Source organism: Malaclemys terrapin, chromosome 7 (genome assembly GCF_027887155.1).
Source record: "Malaclemys terrapin pileata isolate rMalTer1 chromosome 7, rMalTer1.hap1, whole genome shotgun sequence".
Classification (NCBI taxonomy): domain Eukaryota; kingdom Metazoa; phylum Chordata; order Testudines; family Emydidae; genus Malaclemys; species Malaclemys terrapin.
The window spans coordinates 53,309,350-53,333,674 of NC_071511.1; the positions used below are offsets into that span (position 1 = coordinate 53,309,350).

Here is a 24,325-nt window from a genome sequence, read left to right on the forward strand (position 1 = left end):
ATACCCCCACCTAGGTCTTATATAGTGTTTTTCATAAGTAGATCTCAAAGCGCTTTACAAAGGAGGGCAATAGCACACAGTGTTAATAAAGTGGGGTCACAACATCTATGCAATCCATTACATTGACCTGAAATGGGGGCACACAGCAAGACAGAGTCCAGGGTTCTGAATTCACAGTATTGACAAGAATGCTGTCTCCTGCAAGCTTCTTAGGACAGAACTCTACCTACATCTCAGCAGAGCTCAGAGGTTTCCTCTGAAAAATTTCAGCTTGGCTAGGAAGTTAGAAAGGCAAATTGTTTCCCCACTGGGTGCTGGAGCCAACTTCTAGTTGACCCTAACCCCAGTTGACTTCAGGAGGGCTGCATGAGTGGCAGAATTGAATTTAGCTTTTCCCTTTTGTTGCACCCACCTCCCCAAGCCTTGTGGACATTGGCGTTGAACTCTAGCCTGGGCTAAAGTCACAAACTGTCCCAAAAGGGGAAAGATGGCAAAAAGGCCACAACCAATAAGCATGCTATATAAAATTATTGTTGAAAGAAAGCCGAGACAAAGATGGTGAGAGATGGGTTTGTCAGGACTAACGCCTTGTCTATACATGGAGTATAACAAAAGGTGTCAATGTAAACCAATTTAGTTGAACTGGTGCAAACCTGTAGGTGGACACGGATTTAAATTTAGCTTAAGTCAATTAGGAACCGGTTTTATGCTAAACTGAAATAAGAGTGGCCACACAGGGATGCAATTGAAACAAGTTTGTCTGTAGCCAAGGCCTAAAAGGACAGGTGATTAAGGACTGCCTGGCTTCTGTTATGGTAAGAGACCAGCACCATTTTAAGATAACAGAGGTGACAATACATGGATCAGTGAAAACTTGTTTTTACTGGCCATTTTTGATTGGACAAAGCTGCCCTCCCTTTGGACCACTGCTTTTCTGAAGAGCATTTGACAATATAGTTAGAGTGTAGGGTAGCAGGAAGCATATAACAGCTGTCACCACCAAATGTGGGGTTGACTGATTTGTCATCACATAACTGGGCCTTTTTCTAATCCTGAAAGATGCTGTGACTGAATGAGATGAGGCAAGGAAACCAGGCAGCGTCCCCGTTACCACTTCTGTGTCATGAGCAGGAAACATAGGGCTCCTGCTCACACCCACTCACCCTGTCAATTTCCTCCCTCCCTCCCATTCCTCCTGCCTCTTTTCCTTTCTTATTAGAAATCTGACTTAAGCTTGGTTTACACTTATTTAGTTCTGCTGACATAACTTTTCAGTCAAGGGTGTGAAAATCCACCCCCTGACTAAAAACCCTTTGCTGCCAAAACCCTCAGCTTAGATGCAGAGATGTTGATGGCAGAGTGCTTCTGTCGAGGTAGTTAACATTGTGCAGGAATGTAGTGTTCCTATACCAACAGAAAAACTCCTGCTGGTGTAGGCCACAGCTACACTACACTAGGGCCTACACCAAAACTGCTATGCTGACAGAGGTTTCATAGTGTAGACATACTCTCAGCCAGCTAGGATAGTTTTAACCTTGAAACACTTTGCTGTGACAAATCTGATAGGCCAATAATTATTTCCAAGTACCTCTGCTCTGTGTAGCTCAAAAGCTCTCACCAATAGAAGTTGGTCCAATAAAAGCTATTACCTCCCCTACCTTTTCTCTCTCGTATCCTGGGACCAACATGGCTACAACAACACTGCACAAAACTAACAATAGCCATTTTCAGAGACATTCAGCAGGTCTGCCAGGGCAGACAAGACTTGACATTCCTGATTATTCTAAGGTTAAAAACAAGCAGGGGAAAAAAACCCCAAATGCTTACATCTTATTCATTTAAAGCAACAAAAAATCACATAAGGCCAGTTTTTCAATTTTTTGCAGTTTACCTTTTGAAGATGGTAACCCCTAAACGCTTCTACCCAAGCTTCTTGGCCTCACTTCAGCAGGGGTGGAGGATATAGGTGAGGGGATCAGAGGTCAGCAAGTGACAAGGCAACAAAAAATACCAACACTTGTGAGCCCCATGCAATTGCTTGTAGACCCTAGCCAAACCAACATCTTGTTATTATTCTTATTACTTTGTTTATATTTTAAGAGGGGGAAATAAAAACAATAAATTACAAGAGAGCTAGAGCCTTGTCAAGAAAGTGCTTGCGTAGAATGTCTTTTGCAATGATCTCTTAACATACCAGTCATTGGAGAAGGGGGCACTACCTTCCTTTTTGTTTTTTTAAAAAATCCATCCTCTGGGTTATTGAAGAAATACTTCCGTGTCAGGAAAGACTGTAAACAAAAGGAACAGCAAATTTTAACCGGGCTGGGAACCAGACAAGTGCAACCAAGTGTACAAACAGCAGAATTCCTCTCCAGTGTTCAGGATGCACGCTTGTCATTTTTACCTTTTTCATATCTCCTCCTTCCTCTCCTGCAGAGATGCACTAAACCTGCCAGGTTTTATAGACTTTAAAGCTGGAAGGGACCATCCTAATCATCTGGAGGGACTTCCTGTACAGTGCAGGCCACAGAACCTCGTCCACACCCCTCCTGTAATAGACCCCTAGCCTCTGGCTGAATTACTGAAGTTCTCCAAATCATGATTTAAGGACTTCAATTTACAGAGAATCCACCATTTACATTATTTTAAACCTGGAAGTGCCTATGGCCCATGCTGCAGAGGAAGACAAAAACCTGCCAGGACCTCTGCCAAACCTTCCCAACCCCAGATATGGTGATCAGTTAGATCTTGAGCATTTTAGCAAGACCCAACAGCCAGACACCTGGGAAAGAATTCTCTGTAGTAACTCAGAGGCCTCCCCAACTAGTGTCCCATCACTGGCCAGTGGGGATATTTGCTACTAGCAGTCACTGTAGGAAGTTTCATCAGACCATCCCCTCCGTAAGCTTATCAAGTTCAGCCTTGAAGCCAGTTGGGTTTTTTCCCTGGATCCCAGTAATTTCAATAACTGATTTGTATTTGGACAGAGCTTCTATCTCTGAAATTCTCTCTGAGGCATCCACATCTCAAACATTGACTGTTTCATGCACAGAACCCATTTGCTCCCAAGGAGACTTACACCTTTCTACATTTCTTTTTCTCTCTCCAAGATGGTTTCCCACCATTCTCTGAAGCTGAGAACAAACTATTTATATTTTGAAAGCAATTAAATCACCGCTGATGATGAATGTTTGGTCCTAGTTGGGATCAATCCGCCCATGTTCTGTGACCTCCTGCAGAGTTCCACATTACTGCTTTTCTTTTTAAACATGTAACATTTTACATACAATGACCACATGAATCTTACTACAAGAACCTTAGCTACTTTAGGAACTGGCTGACATTTGAGCACACGTCTCAATTTTAACAATGAATTAATACTATTTTCTGCACTTAATATTTGAAAAAAATTTGAGGGTCATGGTGGATAATCAGCTGAACATGAGATCCCAGTGCGACACTTTGGCCAAAAAGGCTAATGCGATCCTTAGATGCATCAACAGCAAAATCTTGAGTAGGAGCAGAGAGATTTTGACTTCTGTATTTGGCACTGGTGGAATCCTGTGTCCAGTGCTAGTGCCCACAATTCAACAAGGATGTTGATAAATTGGAGAGGGTTCAGAAAAGAGCCATGAAAATGATTAAAGGATTAGAATACAGTGGTACACTCAAGGAGATCAATATATTTAGCCAACAGAGTGAAGATTAAGGAATGACTTGATTACAGTCTATTGGTACTTACATAGGGAACAAATATTTGATACCAGGCTCTTCAATCAATTTTTTCTCTAGGAGAGAAAAGATTATAAAAGCGCCCAATGGCAGGAAGCTGAAGCAAGACAAATTGATGCTGGAAATAAGGGGTAAAATTTTGATGGTGGAAAGTAATTAACCACTGGAACAACTTACCAATGGTCATGGTGGATTCTCCATCACTGATCATTTTAAAATAATGATTGGATGTTTTTCTAGATGTGTTCTAGGAATTATTTTCAGGGGAGGGTTCTGTGACTTGTGTTATACAGAAGGCAAGACTACATGACCACAGTGGTCCCTTCTGGCTTTGGAATTTATAAATCTATGTTCATTTGTTATCATTTTCTCTATACAGCTTTCATAAAAAGACTACTGCAATTCAAACATGCAGCTTCACACATGCACATACCTGTTTTGGAATGTATTTTCCATTTTCTCTGAGGACTCTGCTTCGAATTAGGACTTGGCTTAAAAAAAAAAAGAAACCCATTATTGCAGGAATATCTAAGATCAATATTCGAGAACAGTAGAAATGAGGGCTGCAAGTGAGCTGTATGCAAACATGGTGGACAGTAATTGAGCTGAGAGGCTGACTCAGCAACATCTACCATACAAATATAAAGACACCTTCCTATTAATGGAAACTCATTTCAAGAGTAGTAATTTTCACAATTTGGAGCATCTCACTCATAAATCAGGATGGGTGAGGAATAAGAAGGTCCCCTCTTCCTCCTCCATCCAGATTGGGAAAAGATTTCCTCAGAGGAGGACAAATTAAGTTCTATCAGATACTGTATATGTACCCTTTGGAATGACATTTAGACTCCATGAAGCTGCTTCATGGATTTTTGGGCCTTCTTTAAGCAGAATTCTCTGACAGATAATAGCAGCTTTTTCTAGGCCTAAAGGCAATTTTTATAGGAAAACCAAAAATATGTCTAGCATTAAATAGACTTGATTCACCAAAATCTTTACTGTCCCAACTTAAACAAGATTTAATAGGAAATGCATTTTGCAAAGCAGCAGGAGAATCAGTGTAACTTTTTACACATAAGAATAGATTCCTCAGTTAGCCCCAGTCTTCATTAAGAGGAAGCAGTGATACTATAGGTAAATCAACTGCAAAATTAGTAACCAATGAAAAAAAATAGTTGCAGCTCAAGATGAGATCCAACCATGTCTAGGGACAGCCAGATTTTAAAAAAAAAAAAGTAAATGAACATAATGAATGAATACTCCCTCTCTCATAAGGGAGAGTTCTCCAGCCCGTTTTAAGAACTCCTTCCAACAAGGCGTCTTTCCACCCTTTTACAGCAGGATAATTGAGCTTACATAGAAATTATTCACATAGATCAGGTCTTTGGTTCATCTAGTTCAATACCCTGTTTCCATTGTGGCCAGTGACAGAAACTTGGGAACCAAGGGAATTTTTTCCAGAATGTTAATGAAATCCTCAGATGCTATATGATAAGCACCACAGAAAAGTCCATGAGAAAACTAATACATAATAGGATTTGAATAGTACAGTAAATATGGCCTAGGGCCACACAGTGAATAAGGAAAAGAAATATTGAACAGCTGTTCATTCAGTAAGCTCTATCCACCAAGCTCATTGACTGAGATAGGGGTCCAGTGGAAAAATGTGATCATGTAATTAGAAATAGTATCATATTACATACAGACAAGGAGTCCAAATTAAGCTTGCACATGCAACTTTAATTCTGGTATTTCCTTATTTTTGATTGCTTGACTTTGCCAACTTAATGTTCTTTTATACTAGCTTTATTAGAAAGACCGTAGGAAAACTTGGGGGTACTTGTTAACTTACCTGTCAGACACTTGTTCCCTAGTGAGCTTTTTGTCACTTTGGAGCAAGATGGACACGTAGTGACGAATCATCCCAACAAAGAATGTTATGAAAACAATTGGAAGAACTACCCATAACCGGATATTGGAGTCCAGCAGCAGCTCTGGTTCGCTCATCTTTAGAGTAGATTCTAGTAAACAAAATGGACCTGATTATGCATTACACCCAGAAGGCATGTAGCACTTTCCACTCATGAAGGGTGCATCTTCATTCAGAAAAATGGTGTGTTCTGAAATTGTATTTGCTAGCATGTGGTGACTAACAGCAGGTACCTCATGATTTGGCTCATAATTATTTTCAATTTTGTGAAATTGGCTTCTTTAAGGCACAGGACTTCATTCTGTTTGCACATTATAAATGTGATCAAGTCATGATGACTTGTACCTAAGCTACCATTTTTAGTTCTGTGATCCATCCCCTCTTCATCTATTAGGACAGAGAACCCAACTCCCTCCCCGGCCCAACAACCACCTACTGCACTGTCTAATAAAGAATTCCCCTGTGTCGGCTGCAACACTTTTCTATGTACAGTGTTTAGAAATTCCAGTGATGGTTCAGCACTGGCAGCATCAGACCTCCAGTATATGCTACTCAAACTGAAGTTCCACATGATCACAGTTGTTTCCCCTCTATACATTACAGTAGTTCCAATTCCTCTTGTTTGTTATCCAGGCTTTTAACACTAGTGTATAGGCAATTCAATCATTTTTTCTCTTCACATCCATTGGTTTCTTGATTAATTTTGTTTCAACAGCTCAAATTTGTGCTGAGTGCTCATATCTTCTCTCATTTTACCTTCTCTTGCTATTAGTTTAACCCCCTGACCCGACTACTCTGGTCAGCCTGTCCCTGAAGAGATTAGGCCACCTTCTACGGAGGTGGAGGCCCTCCAAACTACACAGCCCCTCTTCCCAGAGAAAGAGGACCAATGTTCCACACAACCCAAACCCTCCACTGTACACTATTTATGTAGACAGTGGTTCACAGCTAGAATCTTCTGTCTTCCTTCACTTGTAGGACAGGAAGGAGCTTGGAAAAGGTTGCTTGAACATTCTTTTTCAGCATGCTTCTGAGTTCCCTGAAATCATAGCTGTTAGCTATTCATTGACACAGCATCATTAGTGCCAATTTGAACAATCACCCATAGCTCCTAGCCCACTAACTTCAGAAGTGTGTCCACCACACAGCTTGACTCCTGCCGAATGTTCTTTTGATTCTTGTGAGGACTGAGTCTCCAGCAAGGATCATCACCTTCCCTGGACAGTTGACGACTGCTAACACCCAATTAGAACTACAGACTCACTTGTCTTAACTGGGATTTTACCTGATGTTAGTCACCCTGTGCTTGATAAGCCGAGTTATGAATACAACAATTTTCCTAGTGACGACAAGGACGAAGAGCATCACAAATTACCAATCCATTACATGCAAGAACGGAAGTTAAAGCAACAGTAGCAGTGGGAAACTGCTTGATCCTTGGGGTTGGTGTGTGTGTGTGGGCACCATGCCCCATTTCCCTCGTGCCAGCGCTCATCACTTCTTCTGTCCCCTGCCCAGCAAAGATATCCTAGCCCATCCCGACCTGACAACCACCTACTGCCCCCTCCCCAGCACGGACACTCCAGCCCAACAACCGCCTGCTGCCCCCTGCCCAGCACAGAGACCGCAGTCTCCTCCCAGGCCCAATAACCACGTACTGCCCCCTGCCCAGTTCAGAGATGCAAGCCCCCTCCCATGAATGACACGTGCCTGCTCCCCCATGCCCGACACAGAGACCCCAGTACCTTCCTTGGCCTGACAGTCACCTACTGCCCCCTGCCCAGCACAGAGTCCTCAGTTCACTCCCTGGCCTGACATCCACCTGCTGCCCCATGCCCAGCACAGAGACCCCCAAGCTGCCTCCAAGGCCCGACATTCGCCTGCTGCTGCCTACCCAGCACAGAGACCCCAGCCATCTCCCGCCCTCAGCCCAGCAGAAAGACCCCAGCTACCTCCCCGACCTGACAAACACCTGCTGCCCCCTATCCGGTAAAGAGACTCCAAACCCCTTCCTGGCCCAACAGCCACCTACTGCCCCCTACCCAGCACAGAGGACTCAACCCTCTCGCCGCCTGCTGCTCCATACCCAGCACGGAGACACCAACCGCCTCCCTGGCCCGACATCCGCTTGCTGCTCACTACACAGTGCAGTAACCCCAACCCCCTCCCTGCCTCCAGCCCTCATCCCAGCAGAGAGACCCCAGCTCCCTCCCTGGCCTGACAGGCACCTACTGCCCACTGCCCAGCACTGAGACCCCAGCCCCCTCCCTGGCCCGACAGCTGCCATTCTACCCTGTGCCTGGCACGGAGACCCCAGCCCCCTCCCAAGCGTGACAACCACCTACTGCCCCCGCCAGGCACAGAGACCCCAGACCCGACCCTGGCCTGATGGCTGCCCCCAGTCTGGCACAGAAACCCCAGCCCCCTCCCCAGCCTGACAGTCAGCTACTGCCCTGTGGCCGGTCCAGAGACCCCAGCCCCCTCCCTGGCCCGACAGTCACCTAGTGCCCCCAGTCCAACACAGAGACCCCATGACATTCTGTACCTCGGAAGAACACCCAGTGCCCCCATGTTCATCCTTATAATATGATTGGGTGGTATCTAATGCTAAGTTTGTCATGTCAGGTGTCTTTGGAAGGCTCATGATGTACTGAGCATTGTTGTTATAGTAATTGTTATAGTAATGTTATAGGTTGTAATTTTATGTATATAGTTATGAGGCTGAAAATGTGTCCTCATAGCTTAAAGCAAGCCCAGGCAAAAACTCTCCAGAAGCAGAGGGGCAGCTCACACCTCATCAGGGCATGTATGGGACAAACCCAGCCCAGCCTCACAGGAACAAAGGGCACTGGCCTAGGCAACAACAAAGGATCTGTTGGACTCTTGAGGGAGTCACCCTCCCTTCCTTTGGTCAGTTTGGGAATGCGATGAGGTAATGCTCACTTGACTCTGAAGGGGGGTGTGGGGCAAAGCCAGAAGGGAAGAAAGGACATGATAAAAAGGGAGAGACGTTTGCCATGCCCTTCCTCTCTCTTCCACCTCCATCTACAGACATCACCACCAAGCAACTGAAGCGCTGATCAAAGGGGAGAGCCTGACTGAAGAGCAACCAGCCAGCCTGTGGTGAGACGCATCTAAGTTTGTAAGGGGATTGAAAGTGTTCAGCTTAGAATGCGTTTTGCTTTTATTTCATTTGACCAAATCTGACTTGTTGTGCGTTGATTTATAATAACTTAAAATCTGTTTTTCATAGTTAATAAATTTGTTTGTTTATTCTATCTGAAGCAGTGCGTTTGGTTTGAAGCATGTCAGAGGCCTGGTCCCCACTAAGCCCCCACTTCGGACTAAGGTACGCAAATTCAGCTACGTTAATAACGTAGCTGAATTCGAAGTACCTTAGTCCGAACTTACCGCGGGTCCAGACGCGGCAGGGAGGCTCCCCCGTCGATGCCGCGTACTCCTCTCGCCGAGCTGGAGTACCGGCGTCGACGGCGACCACTTCCGGGATCGATCCCAGAACATCGATTGCCTGCCGCCGGACCCTCCGGTAAGTGAAGATGTACCCAGAGACTCCCTCTTGGGATAACAAGCCTGGTACATAAATTGCCGAATTCATATAAGCTTGCAGCGTCCAGTGGGCATAACTGGATACTACAAGACGGAGGTTCCTAGGGATGTATCTGGGATCAGAAATATTAGCTAGTGTCATTTGGTTGTAAGGAGGCTGTGCATGAACAGCCCAGGAGCGGGGGTTCTCACAGCAGAGCAGGGTAAGGCTGGCTCCCAGAGCCAAGGATTGGGGTGACCTAGCAGATCACCAGTCCAGATAACACCAGAGGGGAAGTGGTCACAGACCTCAGCCCCCTCCCCGGCCCGACAGCCGCCTCCTGGCCCATGCCAGGCACACGGACCACAGCGCCCTCCCCGGCCCGCCTGCTGCCGCCTCCCCGGCACAGAGACCTCAGCCCCCGCTCCGCCCCGACAGCCGCCTACTGCCCCATGCCTGGCACAGAGATCTCAGCGCCCTCCCCGGCCTGACAGCCGCCTGCTGCCCCCTGCCCGGCACAGACCCCAGCGCCCTCTCTAGCCCGACAGCCGCCTGCTGCCCCACGCTCGGCCCGACAGCCGCCTGCTGCCCCCTACCCGGGCCTTAGTCCCTCCTCACCCTTCGCCTTGAATCCGTTTCCGGGATTGATTGAACGTAGTCCTTCCGAAGATCCCCGGAAATACGTAATTGTGAGGTCATCATGGCGAGACAGTACTCACTGCCTGGCGGGAAACTTGAGTAGCGTCTGGAACTGTCGGCGCGAACGGTAATCGCGGTTCTGTGGGGATGTCTCCTACTGGCAGCGGGGTCTCCCGGTCCCCTTCCTCCTCCCCTCCCCGGTCCGTTTCCATGGTAGCGGGGTGTTTGGGGGTATGGTGCCCCCACGTCTCTGTGGTAACGGTGTGTGGGGGGGGTACGGTGCCCCCCACGTCTCTGTGGTAACGGCGTGTGTGCAGGGATGGTGCCCCCCCACGTCTCCGTGGTAGAGGGGTGTGTGCGGGGATGGTGTCCCTCCCCCCGCCGCATCTCCCTGGTCATGGGGTTTGTGGGGGTGTTTCTGTGGTAGCGGGGTGTGTGGGAGTATAGTGCCCCCCCACATTTCCGTGGTAATGGGGTGTGTGCTGGGATGGTGCCCCCTATGTCTCTGTTGCAGCAGGATGTGGGGGGGATGGTGCCGTGTCTCTGTGGTAGTGGGGTGTATGTGGGGATGGTGCCCCCCACATCTTCATGGTAACAAGGTGTGTGTGGAGGAAGGTGCCCCACACATTTCTGTGTTAGCGGGGTGTGTGCGGGGATGGTGTCCTCCCCGCGAGTTTGTGGTAGTGAGCTGTGTGCAGGAATGGTGCCTCCCACATCTCAGTGGTAATGGTGTGTGTGTGTGTGGGGGGGGGGGATGGTGCCCTCCACATCTCCGTTGCAGCAGGGTGTGTGCGCGTATGGTGCCCTCCTACGTCTCTTGCTGGAAATGGTGTGTGGGGGGGTATGGTGCTCCCCGTCTCTGTGGTATTGGGGTGTGTTGGGGTCTAGTGCTCCTGTCTCCATGGTAATGGGGTGTGTGGGGGTATGATGCCCCCCCACGTCTCTGTGATAGCGGGGTGTGTGTGGGGATGGTGCCCTCCGTTTTCATGGTAGTGGTGTGTGTGTGTGTGTGTGTGGATGGTGACTCCTGTCTCCATGGTAATGGTGTGTGTGTGTGTGTGTGTGTGGGCGTGACCCCCTGCATCTCCATGGTAACCCTGGGTACTGTGGTGCCCTCCACCCTTATAGTAAGAACCTGTTCATAGAATATCAGGGTTGGAAGGGACCTCAGGAGGTCATCTAGTCCAACCCCTGTTGGAGATTAAATTTTGGCAGCCCTGCGCTTGTGTAGTGTCCAGGCTGCCTGTAGTGTGTTTTGAGGTTATGCACAGCAGTTCAAGAGCCCCCTGCCTTGATGGGAGGGGAAGGCTGCAGAGGAAGTTCTCTGGGTCTGCTGATCCCACTGTCCATACTGTGTGTCATCTTAACTCTGTCTTGGAGGCGTGTGTGTTTTTGTGATACCATCTTCCATCATGTCATCATTTGTAATAAGTTTGCAACATGCTACCCACAGGCAGCTCCTGAAATAGATTCTGTCCCTGTTGCATTCTTTCGGTTCATTACAGTGTATATTGTTAGTGACTTAGGCCCCGAGTACTGCTATTAGCTCTGTGTAGGACAATTATTTGGGGCTCCAAATAGGCGCACAGCTCCATCTGTGTGGAGCTAGTGCTAGAATCAGAACCTATACAGTTCAAGTCTAAAAACAATGTACCTTAATTTGTCATGAGTAGGATTTACCTGTCCTTTTTGGACACAAGTATGCCTATGAAGGGTAATTTATTATAGGTCTAATGTACAGATCATAGTGGACAAGCAACTGACCGTGAGCTCTTTGTGTGATGCTTGGATGTATAAATGGGGGTAGGAGCAGGGAGGTGATTTCACCTGTGTATACCACATTGGTTAGACTAATACTAGAATACTGAGTCCAGTTCTGGTCTCCACATTTTAAAAAGAATCTTGAAAAATTGGGGAGAGTGCAGAAAACGTACACAAAAGTTATTTAAGGGCTGGAGAAATTGCTTTCAATGAGAAACTTAAAGAGATCTGTTTATCTTATCAAAAAGAAGATTGAGAGGTGACTTGATTACAGTGTATAAGTAGCTTCACAGGAAGAAAATACTGGGTATTAAAGAGTTCTTTCATCTAATGGAGAAAGACATAACAAGAACCAATGCCTGGAAGCTGAAGCCAGACAAATTCAAATTAGAAATTAGGCCAAAATTTTTAACAGTGAGGGTGATTAACCATTTGAACAAACTGCCAAAGGACATGGCTCTCTTGATGTCATCACATTGAGATTGGATGATATGATTAAGCCAAACACAAGTTATTGGGATCAGTACAATGGAAACTGGGTGAAATATAATGGCCTGTGTGACTGGAATCCTGGGGGGCGGGGGCACACTGAGATTGCTCAAATCAGGGCAAACTGCAAAGAATGGGGCAGATGATCCCCAAAACTGGTGGTTATCCTAATGCTTAGGATATGTCTACACTACAGCCGGATCAATGCTCTGGGGATTGATTTAGTGGGTCTAGTGAAGACCTGCCAAATCGACCACAGATCGCACTCCCATCGACTCAGCGTGGTGTAGACACCACAGTAAGTCTACCTAAGCTACATTGACTCCAGCTGTTACCTGGGGTTCTTTCAACCCAAAGCTCTTGGTAACTTTTACTCTGTGCGAGGTGGCGTCACAAAATAAATCAGGGGAGACACGGCTGTCTGACTGATAGATGGCTGGCACAAACAGGAGAACACAAGAGTGCTTTCACTTAAAGCTAAACTTTACTTAGTCTCAAGCACTTACACACGTCCGCAACAGGTAAGTAAAACACCCCCAACCCTTGATAATTACCAAAGCTGAGTGTGGCTCTTGAGTGACACAGCGGCAGGCTTCTGGTGGCCAAATCTTCCGTCTGCTGGTGGGGACCGCAAGATGTATCCAGAGGGAGAGTCCAAAATGAGTCCAACTACCTCAAACTTTTCCCCTTATTTATACATTAGTAATAGAATAACATGTCCCTTAAAGAAAACTTGTTAAGTAAGCAGTTTAAATGGTCAAGCAAGAGGTTCCTCTGATTATTGATTAACCAGGTGTGGGTTTTTCCAGAGTTTGCAGCCTTGAGGCCCCAATAGACATTTCTGGGGCACATCCTGCTCTTCTAAAATGTATGTATCAGCAAATTCAACACAATTCTTATCCGGAAGGACGCGGGGTCAAGCTGCCCTTTCTGTGGCACCCAAAACCTCCTGCCTTGGTTAAGCTAAAGCCTGCTGACTAGGCTGCTTTTAGTAATAAGACATAGTGGTTTCAGGCACTTCACTGGTTTGCCAAAATCTCCCCGTACACAGCTACGTTATTCATGTAGCTGGAGTAGCGTAACTTAGGTCGACTTATTTGTCTATGCAGTAGCATAGACATAGCCTTAGATTCACCAAGCAAGCAACAAAACAGCTTCTACATACCTTATTGGTTACCCAGAAGCCAAAAATACAGTTCCCTTAAAACAATCGAGCCTTGGGCTCCCACCCAGGCTGCCAAGTCAAATATGATGAGGATTACTGAAAATCTTGTTCATCATATAAAAAGTTCTACCAATCCCAAAGGATTGGACATATTACTCACCAAGTCAATGAATATTTCAAATTTTACCCAAATACATGCTTACAGCCAATTCTTATTAATTAAACTAAATTATATTAAAAAAGAAAAAAGAGAAAGTATTGGTTAAAAGATCATTATACATACAGACTTGAATAAAATTCTTAGGTCAGTTTCATAGTAGAGATGGTGAGCTTTAGAGTTGCAAAGGGTACTTTCCGAATTAGTTCCATATATCAGGGTGATTCAGACTGGAGCTGGAGACCTCAGTCTTACGACTCAAACTTCCCCTGTCGAAGCTTAAGTAGATCTGAGATAACAGGATCAGGGCCGTAGAGTTCTTTTATAGATCTCTGGCAAGCTATTGACATCCTCTTGACAGCAGGTATTCCTTGGGTGAACAATAGATGATCATCGTGGCTTTGAAGTAAGATCTTCTATTTCCTAAGCACCACTGGTAATTAGCTGCATGGATTAGCATAAGGCAACTGCCCATCTTCCACCTTTACAGGTAGTTTACTGCGTACTTCAAAGAGAAATAAAGACAAGTATATTATTACATTTACAGTTCATCTAAATGTTAACACTCCTTTTGATCTCTGAATTAACATAATACAGTGACAGACAGGAACCATTTGGTTACATAGTCAACCTCTAACAATATATATGTAAACACACAAAAATACAATCATTATCTAGTATCGGGGGTAGCCGTGTTAGTCTGTATCTACAAAAACAACAAGGAGTCTGGTGGCACCTTTAAAGACTAACAGATTTATTTGGGCATAAGCTTTCGTGGGTAAAAACCTCACTTTTTCGGATGCATAGAGTGAAAGTTACAGATGGAGGCATTATATACTGACACATAGAGAGCAGGGAGTTACTTCGCAAGTGGAGAACCAGTGTTGACAGGGCCAATTCAATCAGGGTGGATGTAGTCCACTCCCAATAATAGATGAGGAGGTGTCAATTCCAGGAGAGGAAAAGCTGCTTCTGTAATGAGCCAGCCACCCCCAGTCCCTATTCAAGCCCAGATTAATGGTGTTAAATTTGCAAATGAATTTTAGTTCTGCTGTTTCTCTTTGAAGTCTGTTATCTCTCTAAAGGTTGAATCTGGGTTAATTAGCTTGCTAGTGCCTAACCTCTGCTGGTTCAGTGTCACACCCTGTGTTATACAGGTCAGACTAAATGATCTAATGGTCTCTTCTGGCTTTAAACTCTATGAATCTAGTACAGCCCTAGGTTGCTTTAGTGTTTCCAGCCTACCTCCTCTTGTATTGTTGAAAACGCTTACCTTTTAGCCGGGGTCAAACTGGGGGAAAATAGGAGGTGGTACTCTACCAACTACCCCCACAACCTAAGCTCCATCTGCTAACATCCTCAGGTAATATGGTGATGGGCACAGCCTCAGCACATAGAAAGAATAGAAATGAATTTCACCTGTTAGAGATTAGATACTATATTAAAGGAGCCTTTCCTGGCGGCAATCTGCAGTGGATGGGGATGGTAAAAGCACTGACTGCCCCCTACCGAGGGGTGAATGGCTCCAGTAGAAGTCATAGAATCATAGAATATCAGAGTTGGAAGGGACCTCAAGAGGTCATCTAGTCCAACCCCCTGCTCAAAGCAGGACCAATTCCCAGCTAAATCATCCCAGCCAGGGCTTTGTCAAGCCGGGCCTTAAAAACCTCCAAGGAAGGAGACTCCACCACCTCCCTAGGTAACGCATTCCAGTGTTTCACCACCCTCCTAGTGAAATAGTTTTTCCTGATATCCAACCTGGACCTCCCCCACTGCAACTTGAGACCATTGCTCCTTGTTCTGTCGTCTGCCACCACTGAGAACAGCCGAGCTCCATCCTCTTTGGAACCCCCCTTCAGGTAGTTGAAGGCTGCTATCAAATCCCCCCTCATTCTTCTCTTCTGGAGACTAAACAATCCCAGTTCCCTCAGCCTCTCCTCATAAGTCATGTGCTCCAGACCCCTAATCATTTTTGTTGCCCTCCGCTGGGCTCTTTCCAATTTTTCCACATCCTTCTTGTAGTGTGGGGACCAAAACTGGACACAGTATTCCAGATGAGGCCTCACCAATGTCGAATAAAGGGGAACGATCACGTTCCTCGATCTGCTGGCAATGCCCCTACTTATACAGCCCAAAATGCCGTTAGCCTTCTTGGCAACAAGAGCACACTGTTGACTCATATCCAGCTTCTCGTCCACTGTGACCCCTAGGTCCTTTTCTGCAGAACTGCTACTTAGCCATTCGGTCCCTAGTCTGTAGCAGTGCATGGGATTCTTCCGTCCTAAGTGCAGGACTCTGCACTTGTCCTTGTTGAACCTCATCAGGTTTTTTTCGGCCCAATCCTCTAATTTGTCTAGGTCTCTCTGTATCCGATCCCTACCCTCTAGTGTATCTACCACGCCTCCAAGTTTAGTGTCATCTGCAAACTTGCTGAGAGTGCAGTCCACACCATCCTCCAGATCATTAATAAAGATATTAAACAAAACCGGCCCCAGGACCGACCCTTGGGGCACTCCGCTTGAAACCGGCTGCCAACTAGACATGGAGCCATTGATCACTACCCGTTGAGCCCGACATCTAGCCAGCTTTCTATCCACCTTACAGTCCATTCATCCAGCCCATACTTCTTTAACTTGGCGGCAAGAATACAGTGGGAGACCGTATCAAAAGCTTTGCTAAAGTCAAGGAATAACACATCCACTGCTTTCCCCTCATCCACAGAGCCAGTTATCTCATCATAGAAGGCAATTAGGTTAGTCAGGCACGACTTCCCCTTCGTGAATCCATGCTGACTGTTCCTGATCACTTTCCTCTCCTCTAAATGTTTCATAATTGATTCCTTGAGGACCTGCTCCATGATTTTTCCAGGGATTGAGGTGAGGCTGACTGGCCTGTAGTTCCCCGGATCCTCCTTCTTCCCTTTTTTAAAGATGGGCACTACATTAGCCTTTTTCCAGTCATCTGGGACCTCCCCCGATCGCCATGAGTTTTCAAAAATAATGGCTAATGGCTCTGCAATCTCACCCGCCAACTCCTTTAGCACCCTCGGATGCAGCGCATCCAGCCCCATGGACTTGTGCACGTTCAGTTTTTCTAAATAGTCCCGAACCACTTCTTTCTCCACAGAGGGTTGGTCACCTTCTCCTCATGCTGTACTGCCCAGTGCAGCAATCTGGGAGCTGACCTTGTGCGTGAAGACAGAGGCAAAAAAATCATTGAGTACATTAGCTTTTTCCACATCCTCGGTCACTAGGTTGCCTCCCTTATTCAGTAAGGGGCCCACACTTTCCTTGATTTTCTTCTTGTTGCTAACATACCTGAAGAAACCCTTCTTGTTACTCTTAACATCTCTTGCTAGCTGCAACTCCAGTTGTGTTTTGGCCTTCCTGATTTCACTCCTGCACACCTGAGCAATATTTTTATACTCCTCCCTGGTCATTTGTCCAATCTTCCACTTCTTGTAAGCTTCTTTTTTGCGTTTAAGATCAGCAAGGATTTCACTGTTTAGCCAAGCTGGTCGCCTGCCATATTTACTATTCTTTCTACACATTGGGATGGTTTGTTCCTGCAACCTCAATAAGGATTCTTTAAAATACAGCCAGCTCTCCTGGACCCCTTTGCCCTTCATGTTATTCTCCCAGGGGATCCTGCCCATCTGTTCCCTGAGGGAGTCAAAGTCTGCTTTTCTGAAGTCCAGGGTCCGTATTCTGCTGCTCTCCTTTCTTCCTTGTGTCAGGATCCTGAACTCGACCATCTCATGGTCACTGCCTCCCAGGTTCCCATCCACTTTTGCTTCCCCTACTAGTTCTTCCCTGTTTGTGAGCAGCAGGTCAAGAAAAGCTTTGCCCCTAGTTGGTTCCTCCAGCACTTGCACCAGGAAATTGTCCCCTACACTTTCCAAAAATGTCCTGGATTGCCTGTGCACCGCTGTATTGCTCTCCCAGCAGATATCAGGGTGATTAAAGTCTCCCATGAGAACCAGGGCCTGCGATCTAGCAACTTCTGCTAGTTGTCAGAAGAAAGCCTCGTCCACCTCATCCCCCTGGTCTGGTGGTCTATAGCAGACTCCAACCACAACATCACCCTTGTTGCTCACACTTCTCTACTTTATCCAGAGACTCTCAGGTTTTTCTGCAGTTTCATACCGGAGCTCTGAGCAGTCATACTCCTCTCTTATATACAACGCAACTCCCCCACCTTTTCTGCCCTGTCTGTCCTTCCTGAACAGTTTATATCCATCCATGACAGTACTCCAGTCATGTGAGTTATCCCACCAAGTCTCTTTTATTCCAATCACATCATAGTTCCCTGACTGTGCCAGGACTTCCAGTTCTCCCTGCTTGTTTCCCAGGCTTCTTGCATTTGTGTATAGGCACTTAAGATAACTCCTCGATCGTCCCTCTTTCTCAGTATGAGACAGGAATCCTCCCCTCTTGCGCTCTCCTGCTTGTGCTTCCTCCCAGGATCCCATTTCCCCACTTACCTCAGGGCTTTGGTCTCCTTCCCCCGGTGAACCTAGTTTAAAGCCCTCCTCACTAGGTTAGCCAGCCTGCTGGTGAAGATGCTCTTCCCTCTCTTCGTTAGGTGGAGCCCGTCTCTGCCTAGCACTCCTCCTTCTGACGTTCCAAGCACTGAAGGTCTTAGGTTCAAACTCTCAGTGCAGTGGAGGGCTCTGGTCTCTTGCTGGGTGCACTGAGGGTCTCTGGATTAAGTGCTGGAGGTCTCACATCCTCTGCTGTGGCAGGGTGGGGGGGAGCAGAGGGTAAGGTCTCTGGATCCAGGTGTGCTTGGGTGGACTCACTGCTCCTTGGGTGCTGTGTTGATCCTGTGCAGATGCTCCTTCTCTCTGTATGCAGGGAGCACAGTGGTACTCCAGAGCAGCAGTAGGCAGGCAACAGGAGCTCCTCAGACTTGCTCCTCCTGTTGTTTGCCTACAGCGAATGGTGTGTGGCATTGGCGGCTCCTGCTGATCCCTCAGTGACAACTCTGACTTCCCTTTCGTGGTTGTTAATTCTCCCTCTGCTGGCAAAGTAGCTGTCTGAACTGAGGTTTCTATTCCATAGTGTCAGGTAGTAGCACTTCTGAATTTTAGTGCCGCTGTCTCTGACTGGCCTGTGGTGCAAGTAGAGTAGGGGCGCTTGGGGACAAGAGCTGAGGAAGCGTTGTTCTAAGTCAGCCATAAAAATGTTGGCATACTGTAGGGCCATGCGGGTACCCATAGCAGTGCCGCTGACTTGAAGGTATAAATCTCCCCAAATCTGAAATAGTTGAGAGTGAGGACAAAGTCACAAAGCTCAGCCACCAGGTGTGCCGTGGCCTCATCAGGGATACTGTTCTTGACAGCTTATAGTCCATCCTCATGTGGAATATTGGTGTAAAGAGCTTTTACATCTATGCCAAGATAGTGTTTTCAGGAAGATCACCAATGCATTGTAGTTTCCTCAGGAAGTCAGTGGTGTCTTGAAGATAGCTGGTAGTGCTGGTAGCGTAGGATCTGAGGAGAGAATCCACATAGCCAGACAATCTTGCTGTCAGGGTGCCAATACCAGAGATGATGGGGCATCCAGGATTCCCAGGTTTATGGATTTTGGGCAGTAGATAGAATACCCCTGGTCAGGGCTCTAGGGGGTGTGTCTGTGTAGATTTGTTCCTGTGCTTCTTCAGGGAGTTTCTTGAGCAGATGGTGCATTTTCTTTTGGTATCCCTCAGTGGAATCAGAAGGTAATGGCCTGTAGAACGTGGTGTCAGAGAGTTGCCTAGCAGCCTCTCGTTCATACTCCGACCTATTCTTGATTGCTACAGCACCTCCTTTGTCAGCCTTTTTGATTATAATGTCAGAGTTGTTTCTGAGGGTGTGGATGGCTGAGGTTATGGGGCAAGTGATGCTGCTTTTCCACAATTTCAGCCTGTGCATGTCAGTGGAAGCACTCTCTGTAGAAGTCCAGTCTGTTGTTTCGACTGTCAGGAGGAGTCCATGCAGAATCCTTCTTCTTGTAGCGTTGGTAGGAAGGTTTCTCTGGGTTAGGCCTGAATAAAGACTGGGAGTGGCTGGGTCACAGGGTGGATAAAAATAATCTCACTTTTAACAGCAGTAGCTTCTTCTGCCGGTATAGAAATAATATTTTCTTCCTTTGGACTAATTCATTTCAAATTGAGAAATCATTTGGGACCTGAAAAAGCAGGAAAGCTTGTTTTTCTTTTCCAGATTATGAACAAACAGGAAAATGAAGGTGAAGACGACTGAGTTAGCTGCAGAAGCCAATATTTTAAGTTTCTCATGTTGACCTGGCTGACATAGTTGATTTAATTTTTTTTTTAATATTTCATTTATCTATTTTAGTTAAAACCAATTTTAACAAAAACAAACCTGATTTTAAAAAACTTGAATGTTTAAATTCAAAAATTCATATGCTTGTTTCGTTAAAATACATGTTTGCTTTTGAGGAAAAAAAAATCCAGAATACATAATGTTGTTGTTTTAGTTAAATAAAATAATTTAAATGTCTGTCTGGTGATGTTCTCCTCCTAATACATCATGGCAAGAAAATCCTCCAAATATTAATGATTGAATTGGAGATAGTTCACCTCCCAATGACTTCATAAATATTTGCTTCAATTATCTTTGGTAAATGAAATAACCAAACAATCATTCATTTTCTGATAAAGCTGTAAAACTAATCTGAAAAGTTTTCAAAATAAGTCACTTTAAAAATGTATAGTGTGTACCTTCTACATCTATCTCTGAGTTGTGAAGAATATGTATTAAGGTTATAACAACCAACAAGAATGCACTTTTATGTAGAAATCCATGATTAAATCGAGTCTTGCTGACTAGTGATTTAAATCATGATTTAAATCAAATTCACCCTACTGGGTCACAACAAAAAGTAATTTTTCCTATGTTGATACTCAGACCTTCTTGTCAACTGTTGGGAATGGGCCATGTCCACTCTGATTGAATTGGCTTTGTTAGCACTGACCCCCGACTTGTTAAGGCAAATCCCATCTTTTCATGTGCTGTATATTTATACCTGCCTGTATTTTTCACTCCATGCATCTGATGAAGTGGGTTATAGCCCATGAAAGCTCATGCCCAAGTAAATTTGTTAGTCTCTAAGGTGCCACAAGGACTTCTAGTTGCATGTAAGTTACTGCAATAATTACTTTTCAGAGAGGAACTAAAATTTCCTTTTGAATGTACAGTACATTATTGATGACAGATGTATTAAAGTACATACATTAGAAGAGAACATACCATGCAAAAGACTATGAAAATTAAAGGGATGCCGTCAACTTGAATCATAGTCTATTCACAATAATGAGTTAAAAGTAGGGCTGTCAAGCGATTTCAAAAATTAATCTCGCGATTAATTGCACGATTAAACAATAATAGAATACTATTTATTTCAATATTTTTGGATGTGTTCTACATTTTCATATTACATATTGCTTTCAAGTGCAACACAGAATACAAAGAGTACAGTGCTCACTTTAAATTTTTTATTACAAATATTTCAACTGTAAAAAACAAAAGAAATGGTATATTTCAATTCACCCAATACAAGTACTGTAGTGCAGTCTCTTCATAATGAAAGTTGATCTTACAAATGTAGAATTAAGTACAAAAAATAGCTGCATTCAAAAATAAAACAATGTAAAACTTTAGACCCTTCAAGTCCACTCAGTCATACTTCAGCCAATCGGTCAGACAAACAACTTTGATTACAATTTGCAGGATATAATGCTGCCCATGTCTTATTTACAATGTCCCCTGAAAGTGAGAACAGGTGTTCGCATGGCACTGTTGTAGCTGGCATCGCAAGATATTTACGTGCTAGATGCGTTAAAGATTCGCATGTTCCTTCATGCTTCAAACACCATTCCAGAATATATGCATCCATGCTAATGACGGGTTCTGCTTGATAACGATCCAAAGCAGAGCGGACCGATGCATGTTCATTTTCATCATCTGAGTCAGATGCCACCAGCAGAAGGTTGATTTTCTTTTTTGGTGGTTCAGGTTCTGTAGTTTCTGCATCGGAGTGTTGCTCTTTTAAGACATCTGAAAGCATTCTCCAAACCTTGTCCCTCTCAGATTTTGGAAGGCACTTCAGATTCTTAAACCTTGGGTCGAGTGCTGTATCTATCCTTAGAAATCTCACATTGGTACCTTCTTTGCGTTTTGTCAAATATGCTGTGAAAGTGTTTGTGACGGGTTGGATCACAGAAACCCCCTTGGGAGCTGCCACCCGATGTGCAAAGACTACCCCTGCTTCTGTTTTCCCATACAGCCCATATTCTTAACCTCGAGTAGAAAATGATATATATGTACAAATAGGATGAATAGATATAGTAGATCATAACCCTTACGGAGATATGTTACATGGCACAGGCAGCACAAAACATATTCCAGTTATGTCATACATACATTTATAAGCATCCCCTCCCCATAAAGCCTTATGGGGTACACTGTCACAGTGTTCTTAAAACGAACATGTGCTGAGTCATCCGAGACTGCCATAACATGAAATATATGGCAGAATGTGGGTAAAACAGAACAGGAGACATACAATTCTCTCCCAATGTGTTCAGTCACAAATTTAATGAACGCATTATTTTTTTTAACGAGCATCATCAACATGGAAGCATGCTCTTTGGAATGGTGGCCAAAGCACAAAGGGGCTAAAGGGGTTTAGCATATCTGGCACATAAATACATTGCAACACCGGCTACAAAAGTTCCATTCAAATACCTGTTCTCACTTTCAGGTGACATTGTAAATAAGAAGCAGTCAGCAGTATCTCCAGTAAATGTTAACAAACTTGTTTGTCGTAGCAATTGGCTGAACAAGAAGAAGGACTGATTGGATTTGTAGGCTATAAAGTTTTACATTGTTTTGTTTTTGAGTGCAGTTATGTAACAAAAAAATCTACATTCTTCTTCGAGTGCTTGCTCATATCCATTCCATTAGGTGTGTGCGCGCCGCGTGCACGATCGTCGGAAGATTTTCTACCCTAGCAACACCGGCGGGTCGGCTGTGGAGCCCCCTAGAGTGGCGCCTTCATGGCGCTGAATATATACCCCAGCCGACCCGGCGCCCCCTCAGTTCCTTCTTACCGCCCCTGACGGTCGTTGGAACTGTGGAGCGCGGCATAGCTGTTCTCCACTCTCCCTAGCTTAGTTAGTTATTCGCAGTTATAGTTATAGTTATAGTCATAGTTCTAGTGTTTATAGTTAAATAGTTAAATAGTTTTAAAAGTTGTTCTAGTTATTATAGTAGTTCAGGGGATTAAGGGGGTCGTCTCCCCCTTTCTCCCCCGGCCGCGGGCCCGGGCTCATGCCCAATGCTCCCGGCTTCAAGCAGTGCGCCTCCTGCGCTAAGCCTATGCCCACGAGCGACCCGCACGACTCCTGTCTGAAGTGCCTGGGAGAGTCCCATCAAACAAATAAGTGCAAGATCTGTAAGGCCTTCAGACCAAGGACCAAGAAAGAGCGGGACTTTCGGCTCCGGCAACTCCTGATGGAGGCGGCACTTAGTCCGGACGCTCCCTCTACAAGTCAGGCCCCGGCACCTAGCGCCTCGGTGCGCAGTGCCCCGGCGGCACCGGCCATGCCGACCACGCGAGTGGCGTCGGACAAGCCTCCCCGGCACCGGACCTCGTCGGCACCGCAAGCACAGCAAGTGCCTCGACGCCGGTCATTATCCCCGGGGCATAAAAAAGCCCATAAGAAGGGGGCCTCCGTGCCGAAGACGCCGGCTCCCCCAGTGCCGGGGGTAGAGCCGAGTCCGCCGGTGGAGCACCGGAAACAGGTGCCTCCAGCACTGTCGACTCCGGCGCCGAGGCCGTTGAGTCCGGTGCAGATAGCGTCTCCACCGAGACCGGCGGTGATACAGTGCCTCCCGTCGACTCCAGAGACCTTCGCGGCGGCGAGAGACTTGATAGCTCTCACGGAGCCGGCACCGCCTCAACCACCGGCACCGACGGCACCGTTGACTCGCCCGGTCCAGTCGAGGGGGAAACCTGCCTTGATGCGCCCTCCATCGCAAGGGCTGGAACCTCGGCACCGGTCCAGGTCCCGAAGCAGGTCCCCACGCCGCTCGCAGTCCCAGCGCCGAATATCACCTCGGCACCGGTCGTACTCGCGGCCAAGATCTTCGTCGCGGCACCGCTCTACGTCTCGGCACCGCTATGATCGTCGGCACCGATCAACGTCGAGACGTAGTTCTCGGCACCGCTACGGTCGACGCTCGACGTCGAGAGGCCGCTCCCAGCACTGGGCATACTCCAGGTCCTCGTCGAGGTCCAGATCCGGCTCCCGGCACCGACGAGGTCATCGGCACCGATCGCGGTCCCGGCACCGTTCGCCGGCACCGCGTAGAGATAGATCATCTCCGGACCGGCACCGTGCGGCACCGCAGCCCACGGGAATCGTTTCGTCAATCTCGGCACCGCCATGGCCATCAAGATCGGTGTCTCGCTCCTCGGAGGACCTGTCGAGATCGGCATACCCCCCTCAAGGGCAAGCCGAGGAACAGGACTTGGGCCATTGGCAGCAGATAACAGAGGACCATTCTCATGGCCCATCTCACTGGTCGTTTTGGACCCCGTGGGCGTACCACCAGGAGCAAGGGGCTCCAATACCCTCGACCTCTTGCTCGGGTCACTCCGTTAGAAGGGCCCCGGAGTCCACCATCTCTCGGCCTCCGCCAGGGGGCATGGAGGCTTCCGTGTCCGCGTCACCCGACGCCCTGGACCCAAGCACAGGTGATGCTCCGGCCCAGGAACAGGGGGACCAGGACCCTCCCTTGGATCCTGTACCACCGGAGGCATCTTCCTCTTCCTCTCCGGATGAGGCAGTGGCGGGCACATCATGCACAGGTCCACCTCCAATAGATCTTCGGGC

General features: G+C 46.5%; 2 protein-coding genes across 6 annotated transcripts in view; one reads left to right on the forward strand and one right to left on the reverse strand.

Moving 5' to 3' along the window:
• Positions 1–9,879, reverse strand: part of EMC3 (ER membrane protein complex subunit 3) — a 39,502-nt gene extending 29,623 nt beyond the window's left edge. Inside the window, exons 1-4 of one of the 2 annotated variants that reach the window (XM_054035843.1) lie at positions 9,828–9,879; positions 5,585–5,753; positions 4,166–4,223; positions 2,195–2,288 (exon numbers count right to left, since the gene is read on the reverse strand). In XM_054035843.1, the coding sequence (XP_053891818.1) occupies positions 2,195–2,288; positions 4,166–4,223; positions 5,585–5,739 (307 nt within the window). In that variant the 5' untranslated portion in view covers positions 5,740–5,753; positions 9,828–9,879. Of the gene's footprint in view, positions 1–2,194; positions 2,289–4,165; positions 4,224–5,584; positions 5,754–9,732; positions 9,799–9,827 lie in introns of those variants that run through there. The other variant, XM_054035844.1, reaches the window with a different exon arrangement.
• Positions 9,880–9,913: 34 nt separating this feature from the next.
• Positions 9,914–24,325, forward strand: part of FANCD2 (FA complementation group D2) — a 178,659-nt gene continuing 164,247 nt past the window's right edge. For 3 of the 4 annotated variants that reach the window (XM_054034219.1, XM_054034222.1, XM_054034223.1), the window contains exon 1: positions 9,914–9,975. The gene's annotated coding sequence lies outside the window, so the exon portion shown is untranslated. The other variant, XM_054034221.1, reaches the window with a different exon arrangement.